The 22,127-nt window shown below is 38.1% G+C and overlaps 1 protein-coding gene across 4 annotated transcripts in view; it reads right to left on the bottom strand.

Annotated features, from left to right (window-relative positions):
* The window catches only part of oxr1b (oxidation resistance 1b), a 52,256-nt gene that overhangs the window by 20,836 nt on the left and 9,293 nt on the right, over nucleotides 1–22,127 (bottom strand). For 2 of the 4 annotated variants that reach the window (XM_079878344.1, XM_079878345.1), the window contains 2 exons: nucleotides 15,798–15,994; nucleotides 2,516–2,601 (listed from right to left, as the gene is read on the bottom strand). In XM_079878344.1, coding sequence (XP_079734470.1) covers nucleotides 2,516–2,601; nucleotides 15,798–15,994 — 283 coding nt within the window. Of the gene's footprint in view, nucleotides 1–2,515; nucleotides 2,602–9,142; nucleotides 9,259–15,797; nucleotides 15,995–22,127 lie in introns of those variants that run through there. The other 2 variants (XM_079878347.1, XM_079878346.1) reach the window with 2 other exon arrangements.

Here is a 22,127-nt window from a genome sequence, read left to right as displayed (position 1 = left end):
CGTCTGCATTCAATTTATCCTTTAGAGGCATCCTTCACTGAGTCTCACACACATTTGCATATTATATATATATGTGTGTGTGTGTGTGTGTGTGTGTGTGTGTGTGTGTGTGTGTGTGTGTGTGTGTGTGTGTGTGTGTAATGTGACACTGAAGACCAGAGTAATGTACAAATATAAAACAGTTATTTTAAATTGCAATAATATTTCACACTATTACTGTTTTTACTGTATTTTTCCATCAAAAAATGCAGCCTTGATGAGAATAAGAGACTTCTTTCAAAAACATAATTATTCCAAACTTTATACACACACACACACACACACACATAAACAAACATATACATGAACACAAGGTGAAAATAATAAAGTTTCAAATTGTTTGGATGTAATACCCTGTCTATTTCAAAAGATATCTCACAGTTTTTCATCAAATCTTCTATCCACGTGCAAACCCCACTTCCAATATGTGCTATGGAATGAAAACTCATATGAGGTCCATGGATCTCATCATAACCTGAGGAATGAAGTACAGTCACTGTGTAGCTCTGAGAGCATTGATTGATTAAGCCCATCAATCTCTGTGGTCACAGGGCCACAAATCACTATGATTGGTTAGTGTGGATATTAGGGTGTGCAATTACACAGGTGAAGTGTACGGTTTCACAACACTGACAATAAGAAAGAGAAAGGTGGGGGCTTGGTTACAAAACAGAAACAGTTCCAGCTAAAAAACTTCAGGAAATTCTTTTAAATGCCTTAATAGCAGTTTCATACCAACTTTTTCAGTGACCAGGGAATATAGAAAAGGCAGACGTCGATATCCCAACACCAAGTATTTGGGATGTAACTTGCACAGTCTCATTCGTGTCTTTAGCACAAATTGTGCAATCGTTTTGAGGAGAAGGAAGCTATTACTTTCTCAAGTGATCAGACGATTTTCCCCTGATGGATGATAAAATGAACAAAACAATCCCAAAAATAGGACCAAAGCCTGGAAGAAATTCAGAGAGCATATCATAGAAATTATGTGGTGGACTCTTTTGATCTGCACCAATAAACATTCACCTAGCAACCACCCTGATTGCCTTAGCAACTGCATAGCAACACCTTGTAAAACACACACAATTCCTTAGGCATCATAGCTGAAAGTTTTGCAAGGGTACCACTCACATTTTCTTTTTCTCTAGAAAATGCAAAAATCTACTTTTGACACTGATATCATAGTATATTATAAAATGTATACTACTTGAATTTAACATGCTTTAGGTAAAATCAGACATTAAAACCTTTTAACATGCAGTGAAATGGTTGAAAAAAATCCATCCTGATTAGGGTTATTATCGTTAAATAAAACTATTTAAAAAAAATATTGTTAATAGAAATAAAGCTGAAATAAAATTTAAATATTAGATGAAAACTAATTACTAATAAAATGATTAACTGGAAATAATAAAAAACTTAAAATTGATATATGAATATAAAAATAAAATAAAAATCCTAATATATTTAAAAAATAAATAAATAATAATAATAATAATAATATTATTATATATATATATATATATATATATAAATGACAAAAACATCTAACAAAATCAAACAAAAATTACAACGAAAACTGAAAATATAAAAATAAAAGCTAATGCAAAATATTAATAAAAACTATAACAGAAACAATACAAAAATGAAATAAATAATACTAAAATAACACTGGTCATAATATTATTTTATTATATTATATTTTATTTATTAGTTTAATCAGATTAATGCTATAATTTATATAAAATGAACTACATTTACAAAATAAAAATAATAAACTACACATAAACATATACAAATAAAAAAATAATTGCAAAATTGCTAAATTAAATAATATAATCCCTGTGCTGTACGTACACACACAGACTTTCTAAATAAATCTGTGTTCCGTGCACATAAAGGTTTGTCTAAAAGGCAGCAGGCTGACAGAAGCACCAGCGATCTGCCACCTCGTCTCCCAGCATCCCCGGCAATCCCACTGTTACCATGGAGAAAGTCACCACCTGATTTGAGGTCATCTCAAGAGCATATGGAAAAGCTCTCTCTCGCTTTCTCTTTCTCTCTATCTTTCTAAAATCGTTTATAATGATAAAAGGCAGGAGAAAGGCATGTTTCTGAACAGACTTTAAATGCTCACACAATAAAATGTCCCACAATCCCCTAATCCAGCCATTTTATTACACGCTTTACATATTTTCCTTTCACAACACCTTGTTTCGCTCCTGCATAGACATCAGGTAAACTACTGTACCTCGAAAAAACAGCAATTAAAGTCATTCCTGCAGAACATACGAACAACACTGCAGCGAGAATGAATCATACCTGATGTGCACGCTCACATTTCCATCCCAAACATAATTACATACATGCGGCTGTGTGTACACACATTCATCCTTAGTCAAGCGCACAGACACACACACCGGTGCATTATGTAAACAGAGCCACCTGGATCAGACAGACAACACTTACTACTCACCACATACTCCATGGTGCCTTTGGGCCTCTGGAAGGATATCCTCCGGACATCTTTCCTCTCCAGCGCACTCTTTTTCTGCCCGGCGTCTGAAAGTAAACGAGGGAGAGTGTGGGTTACGCTAGTCATGGTCCTCCTCTCTCTTCTCATCTCCTCTGCACTCCTCACGGTCTGTCCCCCCCCCCCAACCCCTCGTCCATTAGCATCAGCCGCGGCGCGACAGAGAGAGAGAGGAGGCTTGTTAGTCCGCCAGCCCACACACACACACACAGGGGAGTGGCTCTCGGCTATCACTGTGTGCCTGGATACACCTCTCCGGCCCCGGTCTACTGGGACGTATGACCCGGTCTGTGAGTCTAAGTTTCCCGGTGACAAGAAAATGCCATTAAACGGAGGAGATGTTTTGTAAATGGGTTATAAATGTAATTTTTATGGGCATACTTATGCGGGGATCAATGCACTGTGCCAGCTGATACCGTATGTGAACGTCTGTGAGTTTATAGAGCAGAAGATTTGATTCTGAAATTTGGACATGCCTAATAAAATAAACTACACTTGCATTTGGGTGGTTTGTGTTTGGATGATTAAAAACTCCACTTAACGACATTTAAAAGAACTGATATTGTGAAAATCTTCATAAAACTTTGTAAGCATTATCAAATTGGCTGTATAAGTCATTATTTTGAAGAGTTAAAGGAATGGAAAAACATTTTGTCATTTTTTACAGTGAAGTTTATCATTTTGTGTAGAAAAATCACAATGCTGTGGTTCCTCGTTATTTTTCTGTATAGTGTGTTAAAACAATGTAATAAAATAAAACATGCCTATTCCTTGCCTAACACTCTATTTTAGTCACATGATCCTTCAGAAATCATTCTAACATAATGATTTGCTGCTCAAGAAACATTTCTTATTATTATCAATGTTGAAACAGTTGTGCTAGTTCATATTTTTGTGGAAACTGCACTTATTTGAAATAGAATGTTTTCTGTAAAAATGTAAAAGTCTTTGCGGTCACTTTTGATTACTTTAATGCATCCCTGCTGAATGAAAAAAAAAAGAAAAAAAAAAGTCTTACGGACCTCAAACTTTTGACCAGTAGTGTAATACCAAAACCTCAATTTACAGTTGACACAAGCAGCCCACAAACACTGGACCACTGACAGCAAATCAGCCATGACATTCCCCTCTCTATCTGCTCAGGACAACAAATCACAGCTCTGAGCCTCCTATTATCTTGGCACCTTCAGGCATGACAGGTTATTTTTAGAAGCAGGTTCCCATCAGTGTCGGAAATGGCTCCCTGACTGAGACCCACTAGCAGATGCCTTCACATACGCTCGCTGACGGGGGTGAAGGGTCTCTGGATGAGAATGGAAGGTGTCCACTTTGACACAGGCTTCCTGTAGAGTAGTTTCAATTCACCCCAGATGAACTAATCAGGATCACCTGAAATGGTACAAGCTGGTGGGATATAACAGGGTTTGAGCAGAATTGAGCATTCCTGATCGCCTTTATCCGGGAGCTGAACTTTTAATTCATAGACAATTTCTGAAGAAAATAGGCAAGCTGCAAATAACAGGTTCTTCAAAAGGAAATCATCACTGCTATCACTTGTAGTAGTACATATTCAAAGTAAAGACAGAACTTCTTTTAACTAGGCTGAGTGTGCATAATATTCTCGTTAAAAGACAACTCAAGGGATGATCTACTTTCCCACTGGCCGGCCTCAACTGATTCTTCGTTATTCCAAGATTAAAGGAAGCTGTGTGCCAATTAAAGTCATTCTTACTCGGTGTAAGCCTGATGTAAAGACGGCGCACCAGGATTATTTGAAATGCCAGCTGCACACTTCAACCCAGATGAGAGCCCAGGGACTTCTCTGTCAAAGCACCTGAGCTAGAGGCTGAGATGCTGAGGATACAGCATGAGCATTAAACACGACTTATGCAGGCCAATTTATTCGATGGTGTCCCTTTTGTCCTATAAATGTTCCATCATAATGAAACCGCAAGGGCCAGCAGTTTAAGCCAAGCATTAAAGGGACCAGATATTGGGGATTTTAAAAAAGGACTTTATTTGCTCAGTGCACCATTTAGACACAAAACTGCCTTTAAAGAACTTTCAGATGAATACGAAGCTGAAAAAAGACCAAAACAGTCATGGTTATGATGTCAGAAAGGGCTCGAGCACCCACGAAATCTTCTCGTTTTTATAGTTCATTTAAGGCCGTTTGCTGTTATTTTAATGACAAATGTCAAGAGTGCATTATTGTAACACAAGAGCGCATACATGTAACGAATCTCTCCGTTCGCAAGTGGATTTCTTTCTCTAGCACAAAACTGGACATGCACTTTCAAATATAAAGTGGTCTCACGGCTTTACTCTCGCTCAGATTTTACATGCTAAAACTTTGTCCTGTGCACTTTCTCTAGAATTGTATTTCTAATGTTGATTTAACGATTGACGGGATGAAATAACACGGTGTACCTTTAAATTGTAAAGAAATTACGGATTCACTTTTGTTTCATGAGATAGCATTTTCAAGCTGATTTTAGTCAGCAAGATCTCTAGTTATTTGATTATTTAATAGTTATTTTTGAGTTAAGTGCTTATTGTAAATTTACAATAAAGGTATTTATTGAATTTTATTTAGCGAACTGCTAATGATCATCATGTAGCATATAAGCTATATCAGCAAGAACGTGACTCGCGACAATACTCTTGGATAGAATGTGATTTTGTTTGGTTGATAATATATATTTATTTGCAGTCCGTGCGTTTTTCTCAAATAACTTATATAATGTACTTATAATGTATAATATAACTTATAATTCATTCATCGAGCGCACCATTGAACTGAAAAGGACAGTAGCCTACTCTAGAAAAACTAACAGTAGGCTATAATTAACTACTAAGTAATGAGAATATTGAAATGTTTTAAGGGACATTTGTTGCATAGGCTATGTAGCTATAATTAACCCATTTGGTCATGAAAACAGAAGTGAATAAAAATGTGTTTTATATTTGGTTGGTAATGTATTTGCATGTGGCCCCCACCGACAGAAACATAAATCGGAGCCTATGATGACAGAGGTCATTTACATACAGTTGTAATCAAAATTATTCAACCCCCATTGCAAATTAGGTTCATTGGCAAAATTTACAGACTAACAAATCAAATCAAACAAAAATAATTTAAATAGTTCAACACAACAAATGTTTCAAGTGGTTTCCCCAAATTCAACTGAAAATGCAACTTTTAATCACTGCAGTCTCAAAATTATTCAAGCCTATCATGGCAAGCATCTTTAGTGCTTAGTAGAACACCCTTTTGCTGCCAACTAGAAGTATAACCAGGCATCAGCTTCTGGCAGCGTTTCCGAGGAATCTCCAGTTCAGTAATATTCTTGGGTTTGCGTGCTGCAATCGCCGCCTTCAAATCCCATCAGAGATTTTCTAAGGGGTTCAAGTCAGGTGACTGTGATGGCCACTGTAGAATCTTCCACGACTTCTTCTGCAACCAAGCCTTGGTGGAATTTGAGGATATGCTTAGGATCATTGTCCTGTTCGAAGGTCCAATGACACCCAAGGTTCGGCTTCTTCACTGACACATGACGTTTTCTTCAAGGATTTCCTGATAGTTCAATAAATCCAGCTTGCCTTCCACACGCTGCAGGTTTCCAGTGCCAGAGGATGCAAAGCAGCCCCAGAGCATCACCGTGCTTAACTGTAGACAAAGTGTTTTTTTCAGCATATGCTTCATTCTTCTTCCTCCAGACATACCGCTGATCCATAGGGTTGAAAAGTTCCAGTTTTGTTTCATCACTCCACAGAACAAAATGCTTTTAGGTCAGTAGTGGTGTACGTCTTGGAGTTCTGGTATGCCTTACGTACGTGCCTTACTGTGCAAGCTGAAACCTCAGTGCCTATAGTCACTAAGTCTTGCTGCAGGTCTTTTGCAGCCACTCAAGGGTTTTTCTGAACCTGCCTTCTCATAAATCTGGTTGCAGTCGATGATAGCTTCCTTTTTATGCCCCGTCCAGGCACTGTAACCACTGTTCCTTTAACTTTGAACTTGCGAACTATGCTTCCAATGGTGTCTTTTAGTTTAGTTTAGTTTAGTTTACATTTAGTTCCTTCGCTATCTTTTTGTATCCTGTTCCTTGTTTGTGAAGTGCGATAATATCTTCTCTTAACTTTTTGGACCAATCTTTTGACTAGGCCATATTTCTAACATGCAGTCAAATGTGACACTCAACGAACCAAGCCAGAATAGATATTTCATGTGTTCTAGCTCAAGCACACCTGGTGCAACTAATGAAGCCCTTGATTAGTTGCGTCAGGTGTGCTTGAGACAACACCTATTTTGCAGATTTGAGCTGTTTTGAGGGATTTTATTCAGGGTGTTGAACAATTTTGCGACTGCGGAAGTCATTAAAAGTTGCATTTTCAGTTGAATTTGCAGAAACCACTTGAAACATTTGTTGTGTTGAGCTATTTCAAATATTTTTGTTTGATTTGTTCATTGCAAACACCTGAAAATCTGTAAATTTTGCCAACAAACCTGATTTGCAATGGGGGCTGAATCATTTTGATTGCAACTGTAGAGAAATCTTAAAGGATTAGTTCACTCCAGAATTAAAATTCGGATAATTTACTCACCCCCATGTCATGTGCGTAAATTATCAGGAAATTTTAAATCTGGAATGAACTAATCCTTTAATGGTACCCTTAAAGGGTAACTCTCGCCAAAATGCAACCTAGGGTCTTTTTGTAGATCTACCCGAGGCAAACTTTAGTTTAAAAGCATAATTAGGATGGAAACGCCACTTTTAAGTTTGACCGTATTTTCGTTTTCGGTCAAATTGCCTTTTGAATGGGAGTGCTCGGGGGACTTCTATGATAGCATCAAAATCACTATTTTTAAAACACTAAGAAGGCTCGACACAACATGAAACTTTGCTTGAAGTATCACCAGAGGCTCTACACATGAACTCGAGCACTGAGAACTTTGTTTGTGTACACAGAGTCCGCCCGCATTTTGACAGTCAAAAATAGTCGATCTCCTAATGTTAATGAACTGACTCTGAATTTTAGTATTGCTTCTTATATGAGAATCCTTTTTCAAATACAAGGTCAATATTGATTTTCACTAACGACAAAACAACAAATTATCCGTGAATTTATATGGAACTAAGCTATAGGAGCTTTCCATCTTTACTCTCCTCCCTGTTACGTTGCATTCGGAGATCGACTATTTTTGACAGACAAAATGCCGGCGGCCGGAAACAACAGCTACAGTGAGTTGTTCAAAATCTTTCTTTTTAGTAAACTCTGTGTACACAAACAATGTTCTCAATGCTCGAGTTCATGTGTAGAGCCTCTGGTGATACTTCGAGCAAAGTTTCATGTTGTGTCGAGCCTTCTTAGTGTTTTAAAAATAGTGATTTTGATGCTATCATAGAAGTCCCCCGAGCACTCCCATTCAAAAGGCAATTTGACCGAAAACGAAAATACGTTCAAACTTAAAAGTGGTGTTTCCATCCTAATTATGCTTTTAAACGAAAGTTTGCCTCGGGTAGATTAACAAAAAGACCCTAGGTTGCATTTTGGCGAGTTACCCTTTAAATCATGGTCATTATACTGCTTGGAATTACATGCTGATCTTTTTTTACAGAACTATTATTTTAAGAAAAGTAACTTGTATCACTAAAATAAGGATTATGCATTAAGTCAGATTGACGAATGTTTGAGGGAGGATATGGCCGTCTAAATAAAGATTCTTACACTTTAAGAAGGCAGAGTACAAAAACATTTTTAAACAACAGATTTATGTCTGTATATGATCTCCAGACTGCAGCATCTATTCTCTTGCAGTGAGATTTGCAGGAAACCAAAGCGGGGAGGGTTGAAAAGTGTGTAGGTCAGCTGTGAGAAACACCAACTCAGCAGTTTGCTGTCTCCTCCTATCACCTGTCACATTACAGGCAAGTGGAGCAGGACTCTGGAGTCATTACATGGATTTATAAACCGCTGTCAATCAAAGTATCTGTCACTCCCTCCACTCCCCAGCTGCGGGATAGCACGAGTTACTCGAATCAACAGCTTTTAGAGTGGAGATTGATTATTGCTAAAAAGAGGTAGAAGGTATCTGGATTTATCATAAGACAGCTGTTTCAATAAAATATGCAATCACCCAGAATACCCTGGCAACCACACATGTTGAAACATGGTTCAAACAACACCTGTTAGAATGTGAAGGTATTGAATAAAATGTTAACAAGCATTTGAAATTTACTTAGTAGTATAAACCAAATCATTCCATGTTTCACACATTTAGGCAGATAATCTGCATATTTTAAAGTAGGACATCTGTTACAGCAATAAAACAGCCAGCCGGCCGGCAATCAGTATAAATCACTTTTAGTGAATTTACAAATGAGAAACGAGTCTGGAGGCAAGTTTAGATTTGTGATAGAAAAAGCTTCATATATTGAGTCAAATTATCCTTGCACATAGCAGCCTCACTTTGCTTCTGCGATAAATCTGTGATATATGCCATGTAATCTATAGCTGAGCTGAAAAATAACATTTAAAATGCACAGTTTAAACAGCTCCTCTACACACCTGTCTTGAACATGCTCGCAGCTACATCAACGAAAATCAATTGAGAAGAAAAAAAGGACTCCAATACGAGAGGACAAGCTCTTTCATTTGTTATTCTGCTTTAGACTGCGTGATGCAAGCATAACCAGGAATTTTGGACTCTTGAAACTGCACTAAACAAACTTTTGACAGCTGGCATGATGCCTGGTAAAGGAAAAAGTAGGCCACAAGTAAAGTCAAGTCAACCACAGGCAATTGTGTCCATGAACTTTGTTGTTTATATTTATTTTATATTATTTTATGTAATTATAATAATAGTCCACACATTAAAACGTTACCATTATTTATTATGCAATGGAAAACAAAAGTTTAGTTTAATATGTTTTAATTAACTAGCATTGTTTACATTTTATTAATATGTTGAGGATATACTGTAAGTTTAATACACCCTCTGCTGGCTCATCTTAGTAGTGTCTGGAAATACTATTTTTAACCCATTAGAAAAACCAAAAATTTAGATCCCTTATTATTTTATATTTGATATTATTGTCACTTATTTCATTTAGATAGATTAAACTGTATAAAACTGTATATAGATAACACGAATATCTAATCAGCCAATCACGTGGAGGCATTTTATCCCACATAACTGCCACTCAATGCATTTAGGCATGTAGAGATGGTCAAGATGATCTGCTGAAGTTCAAACTGAGCATCAGAATGGGGAACAAAAATGATTTAAGTGACTTTGAATGTGACATGGTTGTTGGTGCCAGACGGACTGGTCCGGAGTAGTTCAGAAACTGCTGATTTACTGGGATTTTCTCACACAACCATAAGGTTTACAGAGAATGTTCCGAAAAAGAGAAAATATCTATTGATCATCAGTTCTGTGGGTGAAAATGCCTTGTTGATGCCAGAGGTCAGAGGAGAATGGCCAGACTGGTTCGTCTGATAGAAAGGCAACAGTAACTCAAATAACCAGTTGTTACAACCGAGGTCTGCAGGAGAGCATCTCTGAACGTACAACACATCTAACCTTGAAGCAGACGGGCTACAGCTGCAGAAGACACACTCCTGTCAGCTAAGAACAGGAAACTGAGGCTACAATTCACATCGGCTCACCAGAATTGAATAATAGAAGATTGGAAAAACGTTGCCTGGTCTGAAGAGTCTTGATTTCTGCAGCAACATTCGGACGGTAGGGTCAGAATTTGGCGTAAACAACATGAAAGCATGGATCATCCTGCTTTGTATCAACACTTCAGGCTACTGGTGGTGTAATGTGTGAAGGATTTTTTCTTGGCACACTTTGGGCCCCTTAAAGGAGAACTCCGGTCAATTTTAACATTGAGCTCATTTTTTTGTACATTTGGAGTGCTGTCAATACAGAGAACAACGACAAAAATCGGTGTTGCCTACACCGAGTTATTCTATTTTTAAAATTTGCACCCTGTTGACTTCAATGGGGCAATGTTTAAACCTGCTTTTAGCCTCTTAACATCCTTGATGTGTCATTACAAGTGCACAGAAAATGTGAGTGATTCCTTCAGAGTGATCACGAGTGGATCTGACTGCAGTAGATGTGAAAGATATGTATAAAAATTATGTTATTTAAGCCAGCGCAAATACCTGTGTTTACATCCTGTTTTCGGTTGAAGTCCAAAGTAGTCGATTGCCGAGTTCACGCGCGTGATCATAGGTAACTAAACCTATGCGCATGAACTCGGCAATCGACTACTTTGGACTTCAACCGAAAACAGGATGTAAACAGGTATTTGCGCTGGCTTAAATAACATCATTTTTATACATATCTTTCACATCTTCTGCAGTCAGATTCACTCGTGTTCACTCTGAAGGAATCACTCACATTTTCTGTGCACTTGTAATGACACATCAAGGATGTTAAGAGGCTAAAAGCAGGTTTAAAACTTGTCCCATTGAAGTCAACAGGGTGCAAATTTTAAAAATAGAATAACTCGGTGTAGGCAACACCGATTTTTGTCGTTGTTCTCTGTATTGACAGCACTCCAAATGTACAAAAAAATTAGCTCAATGTTAAAATTGACCGGAGTTCTCCTTTAATACCAATTGAGCATTGGTTTAAACACCACAGCCTGAGTACTGTTGCTGACCATGTCCACCCCTTTATGACCACAGTACTTATCTTCTGATGGTTACTCACATCAGGATAACCCAACATGTCACAAAGCTCAAATCATCTCAAAACTGGTTTCTACTGGTTCACTATACTCAAATGGCCTCCACAGACACCAGATCTCATTCCAATAGAGCACAGCCGACAAATCTGCAGCAATTGCGTGATGCTGTCATGTCAATATGGACCAAAATCATGCCTTGTTGAATCTTTGCCATGAAGAATTAAGGCAGTTCTGAAGGCAGTTCCGGTACTAGCAAGCTGTACCTAATAAAGTGGCCAGTGAGAGTATATACATTGTATGTATACTGTATATAAATATGGCCAAGTCCGTAAGTTTTCACAATATCATGCAGAAAGAAAACAAATAAATACCATATTTGATATGACACATACTGAAGACTGAGTATGGGGAGGTAAAACTCTCATTTTCCATCCACTCTATTTTAGTGTTTTTCTACAGAAGCTCTGCGTCCATTGCACTTCACTTGAGAAGATTACTTTTTGTGAGTGTGTATGTGTGTGTTTGTGAGGGAGCTACCTACAAGAGCTAATTCTGCGCTGTGAGGTTCAATCTCCGATACAGCCACACGGCTATAAAAGGCTTTAAAAGCCAAGAATGCCTTACTGTGCTTTTTCTTTTAACCCTTGATGTTTTTGAAAATGGAGAGAAAGCATCCAAGACATTCAACATTTAGGAACATGTACAAATGTGTAAAGCCTCGGGGAAAATTCGATATCTGAGCCACACTTAGCCTACTCCTAAAACACTTATAAAAGGCATTTATATGAACTCTGATGTGATGCTGCTTAAGACAGCGAACAAATTACCATGATTAACAGTCTAATTAGTCTGACTTGCGGCATCTAGTACACTAGCCCGGCGGAGATCTGATCAAAGAGCTTTGATTAAAAGATTTTTTCCACAGACAGTTAATTGGGAGAGACACCCGACTGCTGGAGAACTAATGGCTGCATCATTAGGCTCAGGAGACTGAACTGAAGCCTCAGGCTGGTGTCGACCCTGCCCTGTAGGTAACAATGAGAAACATTAGCCGTAACGGAAGCGACGCAGGGACGTCTCAAAATACCTCCAGTATCTGTCCTTTGGGAAAAAATCTTGCTGAAGTAATTACTGGATGCTCACAAAGTTAACTGAGCTTATGTCGTGACTGTCTGGGTATGAAACTACACAAAAATGCACATTTACATGCTCACCTGAGAGTGCGAGCGCATTTATTCACCACCACAACAGCCAGTTCTAATAAAATGGCCATTAGGAAGCTTGATGCATCATGGCTATTTGTAGTCGCGCTCAAAAGATCAAAAGCGGTTTGAAAAGAGCAAGACTATTTGGGTGCATTATTTATGGTGAACTACCTTGCAAAATATTCTTAAGCTAGGAACTTTCAAGTTGTTTGGTCTAAAAAGCCTTCTGAACTTCACATGACCCAGGTAATCAAAGATTTGGAAAATGTCTCCTTGTTAGGCCATGATGAAATTGATAGTTGAAAGTGAGGCTGACACTTGCCAAGTGTTAAAACATAACTCGATTTTCATTTTCAGTCACCACAAAGATAGCAAACAGTAAGTGAGGCTATATTTTGCCAAGAAAAAAATAAAAAGTATATGATAGAATAACATGGCTATAGGACATGTGACCCTGAAGACGATATACGATATTGATATTTATCGTAATATTCAATTACCTACCCTTGATGGGGAAGAAAATACTTTGCACATATTTGTTAAGACCTTGAGAATGAACGCAAACATTCATATTGTTCACAATTAAACTTCTAATGTAAGGCCCCCGGAATCCACTTTATTTTCCCCTAAATTCTGTATTTTCCATTTTAATTATTTGGGATTCTGTGTTTTATGATTTAATACAAGTTTACATAAACATTAACAATGTAAGCAAGCTTTTAAAATGTAATGAAATGAAAATATAACATTAATTTACACAAAACAAAACATTACATTTTTATTTTTTGTCAAATAAGTTTAAAAAATGGATGAAAAAACATCTTAGTTGTATGACATTTCTTAAAAATAATAATATTACCATTATTACGTTGAAAAGTGCATTTTAGTATGGGCTACAGTAGTGATATATTTCTGTCATAATTTCTTGAAGTTAAACTGAACTTTTATTTTGACAGTTTAAAGTGAAGATCTTTCCATTTTAGTTTCAGTGTGTATTTGATGGTAGTTTTTCTCAAATGAAACGGTGAAAAGCTTGTGAAGTGACTCTCCAAGAGGCTCTGGAGATGAGTTCATGTCCTCATATATTGAGACGGCAGATGCTAAAAACACCGTGGGCATCACATATGTGAGTTTGTGTATCACTCATTCACACACAGACACGCAGAAATCACTTAATAGCGACATGCACTAACTGGCTGTTGTTGCTTTTATTTCTGTTAGATTAATCCATATAGAGTAAAAATGTCCAAAGCTTATCACCATTATCTATGTAAACTTTGTGATCTCAATATATAATTTATTGCCCAACCCTGTATTTAAATTCTAACAATATTACTGCTTTTACTGTATTTTTGATCAAATACACTCACCTAAAGGATTATTAGGACCCTTTCGCCTTCAGAACTGTCTTAATTCTACGTGGCATTGATTCAACAAGGTGCTGAAAGCATTCTTTAGAAATGTTGGCCCATATTGATAGGATAGCATCTTGCAGTTGATGGAGATTTGTGGGATGCACATCCAGGGCACGAAGCTCCCGTTCCACCACATCCCAAAGATGCTCTATTGGGTTGAGATCTGGTGACTGTGGGGGCCATTTTAGTACAGTGAACTCATTGTCATGTTCAAGAAACCAATTTGAAATGATTCGAGCTTTGTGACATGGTGCATTATCCTGCTGGAAGTAGCCATCAGAGGATGGGTACATGGTGGTCATAAAGGGATGGACATGGTCAGAAACAATGCTCAGGTAGGCCGTGGCATTTAAACAATGCCCAATTGGCACTAAGGGGCCTAAAGTGTGCCAAGAAAACATCCCCCACACCATTACACCACCACCACCAGCCTGCACAGTGGTAACAAGGCATGATGGATCCATGTTCTCATTCTGTTTACGCCAAATTCTGACTCTACCATCTGAATGTCTCAACAAAAATCGAGACTCATCAGACCAGGCAACATTTTTCCAGTCTTCAACTGTCCAATTTTGGTGAGCTCGTGCAAATTGTAGCCTCTTTTTCCTATTTGTAGTGGAGATGAGTGGTACCCGGTGGGGTCTTCTGCTGTTGTAGCCCATCCGCCTCAAGGTTGTGCGTGTTGTGGCTTCACAAATTCTTTGCTGCATACCTCGGTTGTAACGAGTGGTTATTTCAGTTAAAGTTGCTCTTCTATCAGCTTGAATCAGTCGGCTCATTCTCCTCTGACCTCTAGCATCAACAAGGCATTTTCGCCCACAGGACTGCCGCATACTGGATGTTTTTCCCTTTTCACACCATTCTTTGTAAACCCTAGAAATGGTTGTGCGTGAAAATCCCAGTAACTGAGCAGATTGTAAAATACTCAGACCGGCCCGTCTGGCACCAACAACCATGCCACGCTCAAAATTGCTTAAATCACCTTTCTTTCCCATTCTGACATTCAGTTTGGAGTTCAGGAGATTGTCTTGACCAGGACCACACCCCTAAATGCATTGAAGCAACTGCCATGTGATTGGTTGATTAGATAATTGCATTAATGAGAAATTGAACAGGTGTTCCTAATAATCCTTTAGGTGAGTGTAAATGCAGCCTTTGTGAACTTAAGGGACTTTCGAAAACATTTGAAAAAATTTACCGAATCCAAACTTTCAAACGGCTGGATATCTTTCAAAAACACTAAAAGACTAAAACCCTTTGAAATGACCAGATTCATCAAGATGTACGTAACAGTCAGAGGGTTAAAGTGTGCTTATTATTGTCACTGTAAGGGTTCTCTGTCTAGTGTCTAGAAGCTGGAGAACGCCACAACTCAGGAGTAATTACTCCGTGTGTGTGTGTGTGTGTGTGTGTGTGTGTGTGTGTGTGTGTGTGTGGAGGTCCACAGAGGGATGAGATCCTCTTTTCTCCTCTGATTACAGTCTCAAAGGTATCCATTTCCCTCTTACCGCAGGGCCAGCCAGCCAGTTCCTGTGCCAACACTGGATTAAGCATAACTAACAAGTCTCACTGGAATATTCCTTTCCATTGTAAGATAATGTTCATGTTAATGTGTTCGATTTGCACTAGAAGTGTTTTCTAATGCACCATAACATGCTCAGTAAGTAAGACTACACCCTAAAATCATTAAGTACTTCTATTAAAACAAATACATAGAGTGATTGCAATACTAAAAATTAAATTAAATAGGAATAAATATAATAGAAATAATAAAATGCAACATAAAAACCCAAGATAAGCTGTTTTGCTCAGGAAGCCAAAGGAAACTTGTTCCTGAAGAACAGATTATGATAACATAATAAAAGTGTGAAGACGTAATGAAGACGTAACGCACCTATGGTGTAACCTCGCTTCAGCTCTCCACGTCGAGGACTACGAGCCTTTTGGATGTTGGTGGTGTTGATCCCCTTTTCTTCAGTTTTGGCTGATCTGGTCACATTCTGTATCATGGGCGACGACAGCAGGTCTTTGACGAATGAACCGGCATAACTCTCATCAGGGATGTCCACTGACTGGGACTTTTTCTTCAACCTATAATACAGAAAGGAAAAAAAATGTGCATTTGATTTAAAGAATTTCAACTAATAATTCTTTATTTCATTTTTTTTTTTTTTTTTACATATACACTGCCTTTTTTTAAAAATGTGACAGTAAAGACATTGTTACAAAAAAAATATATTTCAAATAAAGTCCTTTTGAACTTTTTATACATCAAAGAATCCTGAAAAAAGTTTACTTAACTGAAATCTGAAATCACAGTTTACTCAAGAATTTTAAGCAGCACAACAGTTTTCAACATTGATAATAATAATAATACATAAAAAAGTTTCTTGAGCACCAAATCAGCATATTTTCTGAAGGATCAATGAGTGATTGTGTAATGATGCTGAAAATTCAGCTTTGCATCACAGGAATAAATACATTTTTAAAATATATTTAAGAACAGTTCTTTTAAATTGTAATAATATTTAATTGCAGCTTTTACTGTATTTATGATCAAATAAATGCAACCTTGGTGAGAATAAGAGGCAAAAAATTCCGACCTCAAACTTTTGAACGACTTTTGTATGTCTTAAATTTGCAATCACATATATTTTAGTTAATTTTATACATTTATCTGTTTATTTTTGCCCTGAGGTCCAGGTTTTCTTCACCAAAAGCATTAAGCAGTCCATGTTTGCATCTGCACCATTTTTTGCAAGTGAAATGAGCAACAACGGGTCAGGTCGAACATTCAAAATCAATTTTTTTCTCATATTTTATTGTCTCTATATATGAACTCAATGACATCAAGCATCTTTGCTGTTATACCACACAAAATCAATACATATTGAATTCTGCTTATTTTGCAGAGTGCATAAAGGAAGCCTTGATAAACATTTTTAGTGCCTCTGCCCCTGAAAGTCCTTTTGGATTTGCAGCAGAAATGACAGAAGACGAAGACCAAGGGCTTCAGACGGCACAAGTGATGGGGTCAGACAGCAGCCCTGTCTAGATGCACTGACCTAGATCAAGACAGAACAGTCTGAAGTCTCACACTCACTCATTCACCCGAGCAATGAGCTCAAGACAATTTAATGGGTGCTTTTAGGAATTAACCAACCATCCACTGGTGTCTCCTGCTACCAACCATGTTCAAGCTTAACACTCCTTCTGAAAACTTAGATATCCATATTGAAAAGTGTCATGGTAACGTCAATAAATATTGACAAACTAAAGCAGTTTTTCTAAAGGATATTGCTGTTGACGTTGGTAAGGGGGTTAAAAAAAAACCAGGCTTCATTGTCACAGCTAGATCACCAGCTTTTATTGTCCCATAGGGAGACATTAAGATGCCATAAATCTGGGCTGAACTTATCGGCTAATGGACTCACTCTCATTTACGACATGCAATTGTCACGGTGTAAATGTGAAACTGTCCGCCAGAGCCCTCTCCATGTCAACAGTATTTAAGTATTATCTGAGCTTTCATTAACAGGTAACCGTCCTCTGCAGAATGACCTAATTGCTTGTGGTTTGAGAACTTCCAGAGCAAACAAAAGAAAATTTATGGCCAACTCGCACGGAAAGAAAAGAAACAAAGAATACTCACTGAGAGGATCATTTCAGGATACCTGCGTCTTTTCACCAATGACTTTTCCTGTCATTTCAGATTACTGAATTTTTAAAAATACTTTTATAGCAACTACTTAGCAACCACTAAAAACTATTTCTCAGTAGATGAAAGAAATTACAGGTTTAAAATTCTCTAATATTTCCCAGGTTTTCCATGACGATTAATGCTGTTTCTTGACTTTTTTTTTTTTTATTTTTTTTTTTTTCTATTGTTTAAACAAGGGGACATATCATGCTAAATCCACTTTTTTAGCCCTTAAATGCATTTTGTTGTATATTTGGAGTGTTTAGAAGTACAGAAAAGTTTAAATTATTCTCTTCAGGTGCTTCGTTGATATCTTTATATTCTGTTTTGGCCTTATTTTTCAACCTGTTCAGATTTGTCTGTTATCTATGACGTTTTGTGAACTATTACGTCACAGTATTTGCAGCGGAACTGCCAAATAAGGACATTGACTTCCAGCCCAACACTTCGAGCAATCCGCCATTTTTATTTCTCGCTGCAATTTTGTAGTCCAAGCTAAAGGATGCAGAAGTTACGAGAGGGTAAGTTAAAATGTTCGGTTGTTGGATGTAGTAACCCACACGCTTCATTACACCGTCTAATGTAGATGAACTGCCGCGCTTGTGACAGGCATGTTTAACTGAAAGAACGAGCAGAGAGAGAGAGACCCGGTTGCACGCGCGCTCTCTCTCTCTCTTCGGAGCCAGGCGAAAGTGTAAACAAGACACCGTCTCCAAACTAGACGCTGTCTTGCTCTCTCTCCCTCGCACATATTAATCAAAATAAATCGACACGGTGGTAAAAGGTCGGAAGACCAAAGTTTCATGTGTAAATACAATAACACACCATTGCGATACATCCATATGAAGACGTTGTTCTGCAGGTTCGTCGTCTTCATTTTCATCTCGCTCCGGCTCCGACTCTGGCTCGAACATGTAAGGCTGGCTGGACAACTCTTCCGTTGTTGACATTTTGTTAATAACGTGTGAATAAAAAGTTTCTGTGCCGCTATAATCGTATCTCTGCTATCAAACTACAAAAATGGCCGAACGGGGTGGAGTTGAACCTCTGCAAACTGGAGAGGGTGCGGGGTATGACGTGTCTCAATTGTATTTAAAGAGACCGCACCAAAACGAGTTGCTCTCAGACGCACATCAGAAAAGGGGTAAAAAAGGGGCCTGTGGAGCTATAATAATGAGGAATTCAGACCCAAGCATTGCAGTTCCGCTTTATATAGACTACAAATGTATGATTTATATGTTAAAAGGAACGATTTAAAAGCATGATATGTCTCCTTTAATTAAGTAACAAAAGTAAACGTGAACACACAGGGTCTCATTCATAAACACAAATCTGAGTAAATTGCTTGAAAAACACTACTTGAATGTAGATTGTTGTATTGATTTGGACAACATTTTAAAGGGTTTTAGTGATATTCACACAAATTTGCTCTGCAAATGAAGCCCAATGTGAGGATATTTTGGTTTGTGTTGATTATTCATGCACACACTCTCTGGAGTCCTTATATCAATCCCAATAGCCAAGCACTACCACACTGTGTGTAAATTAGCTTATTAAAATGGTGGGCAAAAAATAAAGTTTCATTAGGTTTATATACCACACTTTATTAGGTTTTACTTTTATAAGGCATTAAGAGTCAGTTTCCCGCATGAACCCACTGAAATAATCTCCATTTAAACACAAATTATTGCCACAAATCACAAAATCCTTAAACATTTTTACCCTTTACAGACACTTGTTTCTTTAAAGGGGTCCATTGCTGTTTGAGCATGAAAAATGTCTGCACAGATACACAGCACAAAATCTAATTTTCAATATCAGTTAGCACTGTGTCTGAACTCCCTGAAATGCCTCGATTGTAGTCATGAGTTTTCTTCTGGGAACGAACTCATTACAATATTCCTCATTTAAATAATTCTTGCCCAAGGCATGTGCGAAATAAAGAGGAGTCCTGGTTGAGTTGTGTTAATAGTGTGTTGAAACTCAAAGTGATTCTTGCAGAATGGGCATGACATTTCCCAAATACGCGAGAAGCAGTTGACCAAATCACAACACACTGGTCCAGCCGACCAATCAAAGCACATTGTGGTTTTTGGAAGGAGGAGCTTCATAGAGACAGGAACTAAACAGAGCGTTAACAGGCGTTACTGAGAGACTGGGAAGAGAGGTGCTGTTGCAATAAAATAAATGAAAATGCATGAAAACCTATTCTAGTAGGCCCTGAAAAAATCAAGACTTTGAAAAGCGGAATTTTAGGTCCTCTTTAACAAGCATATTTATTTCTAAATCGGGGCCAGTCCGTGATATAGGCGACATATGTAGAGTAAGCGGTTGTCTAGGGCAGTGGCTCCCAAACCTGTCCTGAAGGCACCCCAACACTGCACGTTTTCTTTGTCTCCCTAATCAAACACACCTGATTCAACTCATCAGCTCATTAACCCATGTGATAATGAGCTGTTGAGTTGAATCAGGTGTGTCAGATGGCCTGTCAATCAATCTCCCTCCGATAAGAAAACGTGCAGAAAACGTGATGGAAACACATTTACCGAATAAATTCCTCGATACGCATCAAAAGACATGTGACTTTGCGATGGGACGGTACTGGACCAACCAGCGGAGATCGGCTGTGCAACCAAGGGGGTAATCTTTCAGAAAAAACTGAAGCTTCCCCGGGGGCCACCATTGATTAGCAGACCATCACCTGCTGTTAGCATTCCATTGACTCCCATTCATTTTGGCGTCACTTTGATAGCGAATAACTTTACATCTGAGGCGTTTAACGACTCCAATTTGTCCATTATTTATTTCTAAAGAAACACAAAAATGTATAAAAGGCTCCGTTACCTTGTATCTTATGGTCCAGCAGTTTTTGTAAAAATAGGTTAACGATTGCGCCATAACCACGCGACTCTCTGTCGCACAGTAGAGAAATTACCGTATGGACAGGAGGAGAAGCTCGCGGGCAATCGGGGGGACGTGGAGGCAAAGTGACAAAATAATTAATCAGAATACCTAGCAAAAGTTTCTCCTACTCACACTCTCCGTCTCTGCAAGTTTCGGAAGGGAATGATTCAGATTTCTCTTGGCACAGCTACTAGAAGACAGACGGGTTGCTCACGTCAGATCTACGTCGTCAAGCTCAGTTTGAGTCTGCGCAGTACGCTCAGCCATCAGGAAGTGAGTGCTTCTAATTGACTTCACTTTTCTCCGTTGAATCCAATGGGGTCGCTGTGTCCATTTCTTTTACTGTCTATGTGTGCAACCGGTCTCGTTGCACAGCATCTGAAATGCTGTTTTGGTCATTCTGAAACACCTGAGCAAAGTCTGTCGTCAAAGTGGTACAGTATAATTACCTCCCAGAACTGTCTTACACGACTGCGTTCCCAAACAGCAACATCTGCCTCCGAAAGCAAGATAACATGTTTATGTGTTTCGTCTGCACGCTCTGAGAAGCAAGCAATTCATTATATACGGAAAATTACAGTGGCTTCTCTTCTTTTCTTAGTGATATTTAGCACCTGTTTATCAGGAAGTGATGATTTTGTTCTCTTCGACTCACTGGATGAAAACCGTGCTTTATTCGCAAAGCTTTTATGCGATATTCCAATTCTGCACATAAGCTATAAGCAACTTTGGATGGAAAAGTTGCATCTACAGTAGCCTACATACATGTCTGTAGATCTCTGAATGCAATGATCAATCAGAGGTGTTTAAATGATTCAGAATCAGAAGGAAAAAAAAGAATATATAAGAAAATAACACTTAAGTGACAAAGATTAATAGAACTTGTCATTGTAATTCATATGTATCAGCATGGAACGTGTTTAATGAGGGGAGAGAGCATTAATAGAGATTATGACAGATTTTAAGCTTCTCAAACTCCTGCTGAACTCCTTAAATATTACATAACAGCAGCAGGTGTTATATTGATACCCTATGGGCACTGAGTGTTACTATTCTGATTTAGCCTATATATTACCCAAATTCAAGTAGACGTTAGAAGCATTTTAAGACATAAAGGGTGACTGAAATATTTTTCAAATGTTCACTCCTTGAAAAAACTTACAAGACTTACATCCAAGTATACGCAAAAGTATGAGTTCTTTTGACTTGCTCAAGTAAGTAACCACCCACAACACAATCCTCCTAGCAACCTCCTAACAACCACTCAGAAGACCTTAGCAACCCTCTGGCAACCACCAATGCCAACAAAAGCCCGTTTTTGTAATGAAATTGTTAAATCCAGCAGAAAGCTTGTTATTGCACAAGCCTGATGATAATATGAGGGATATTAAATATTCACATTCTGTGTTGAACTGAGATTCTGACATCAAAGTCTGGAACTGGGTCATTGTTGAATACGTTGTACAAGAGCAAACACACGCGCACACACACACACACACACACACACACACACACACACAAAAAGACTACTGGGGAAACTTCTGTTTTCACAAAGTCAAGACGGAAATGCGGAAATGCACATTTGAATCTAAAATAGCAATGTACTCCATTAATATTTCT

This window comes from Squalius cephalus, assembly GCF_949319135.1.
Source record: "Squalius cephalus genome assembly, chromosome: 8".
NCBI classification, from domain to species: Eukaryota; Metazoa; Chordata; class Actinopteri; order Cypriniformes; family Leuciscidae; genus Squalius; species Squalius cephalus.
Note: the sequence above shows the minus strand (reverse complement) of the source record. Positions and strands in the feature narration are given on the sequence as shown.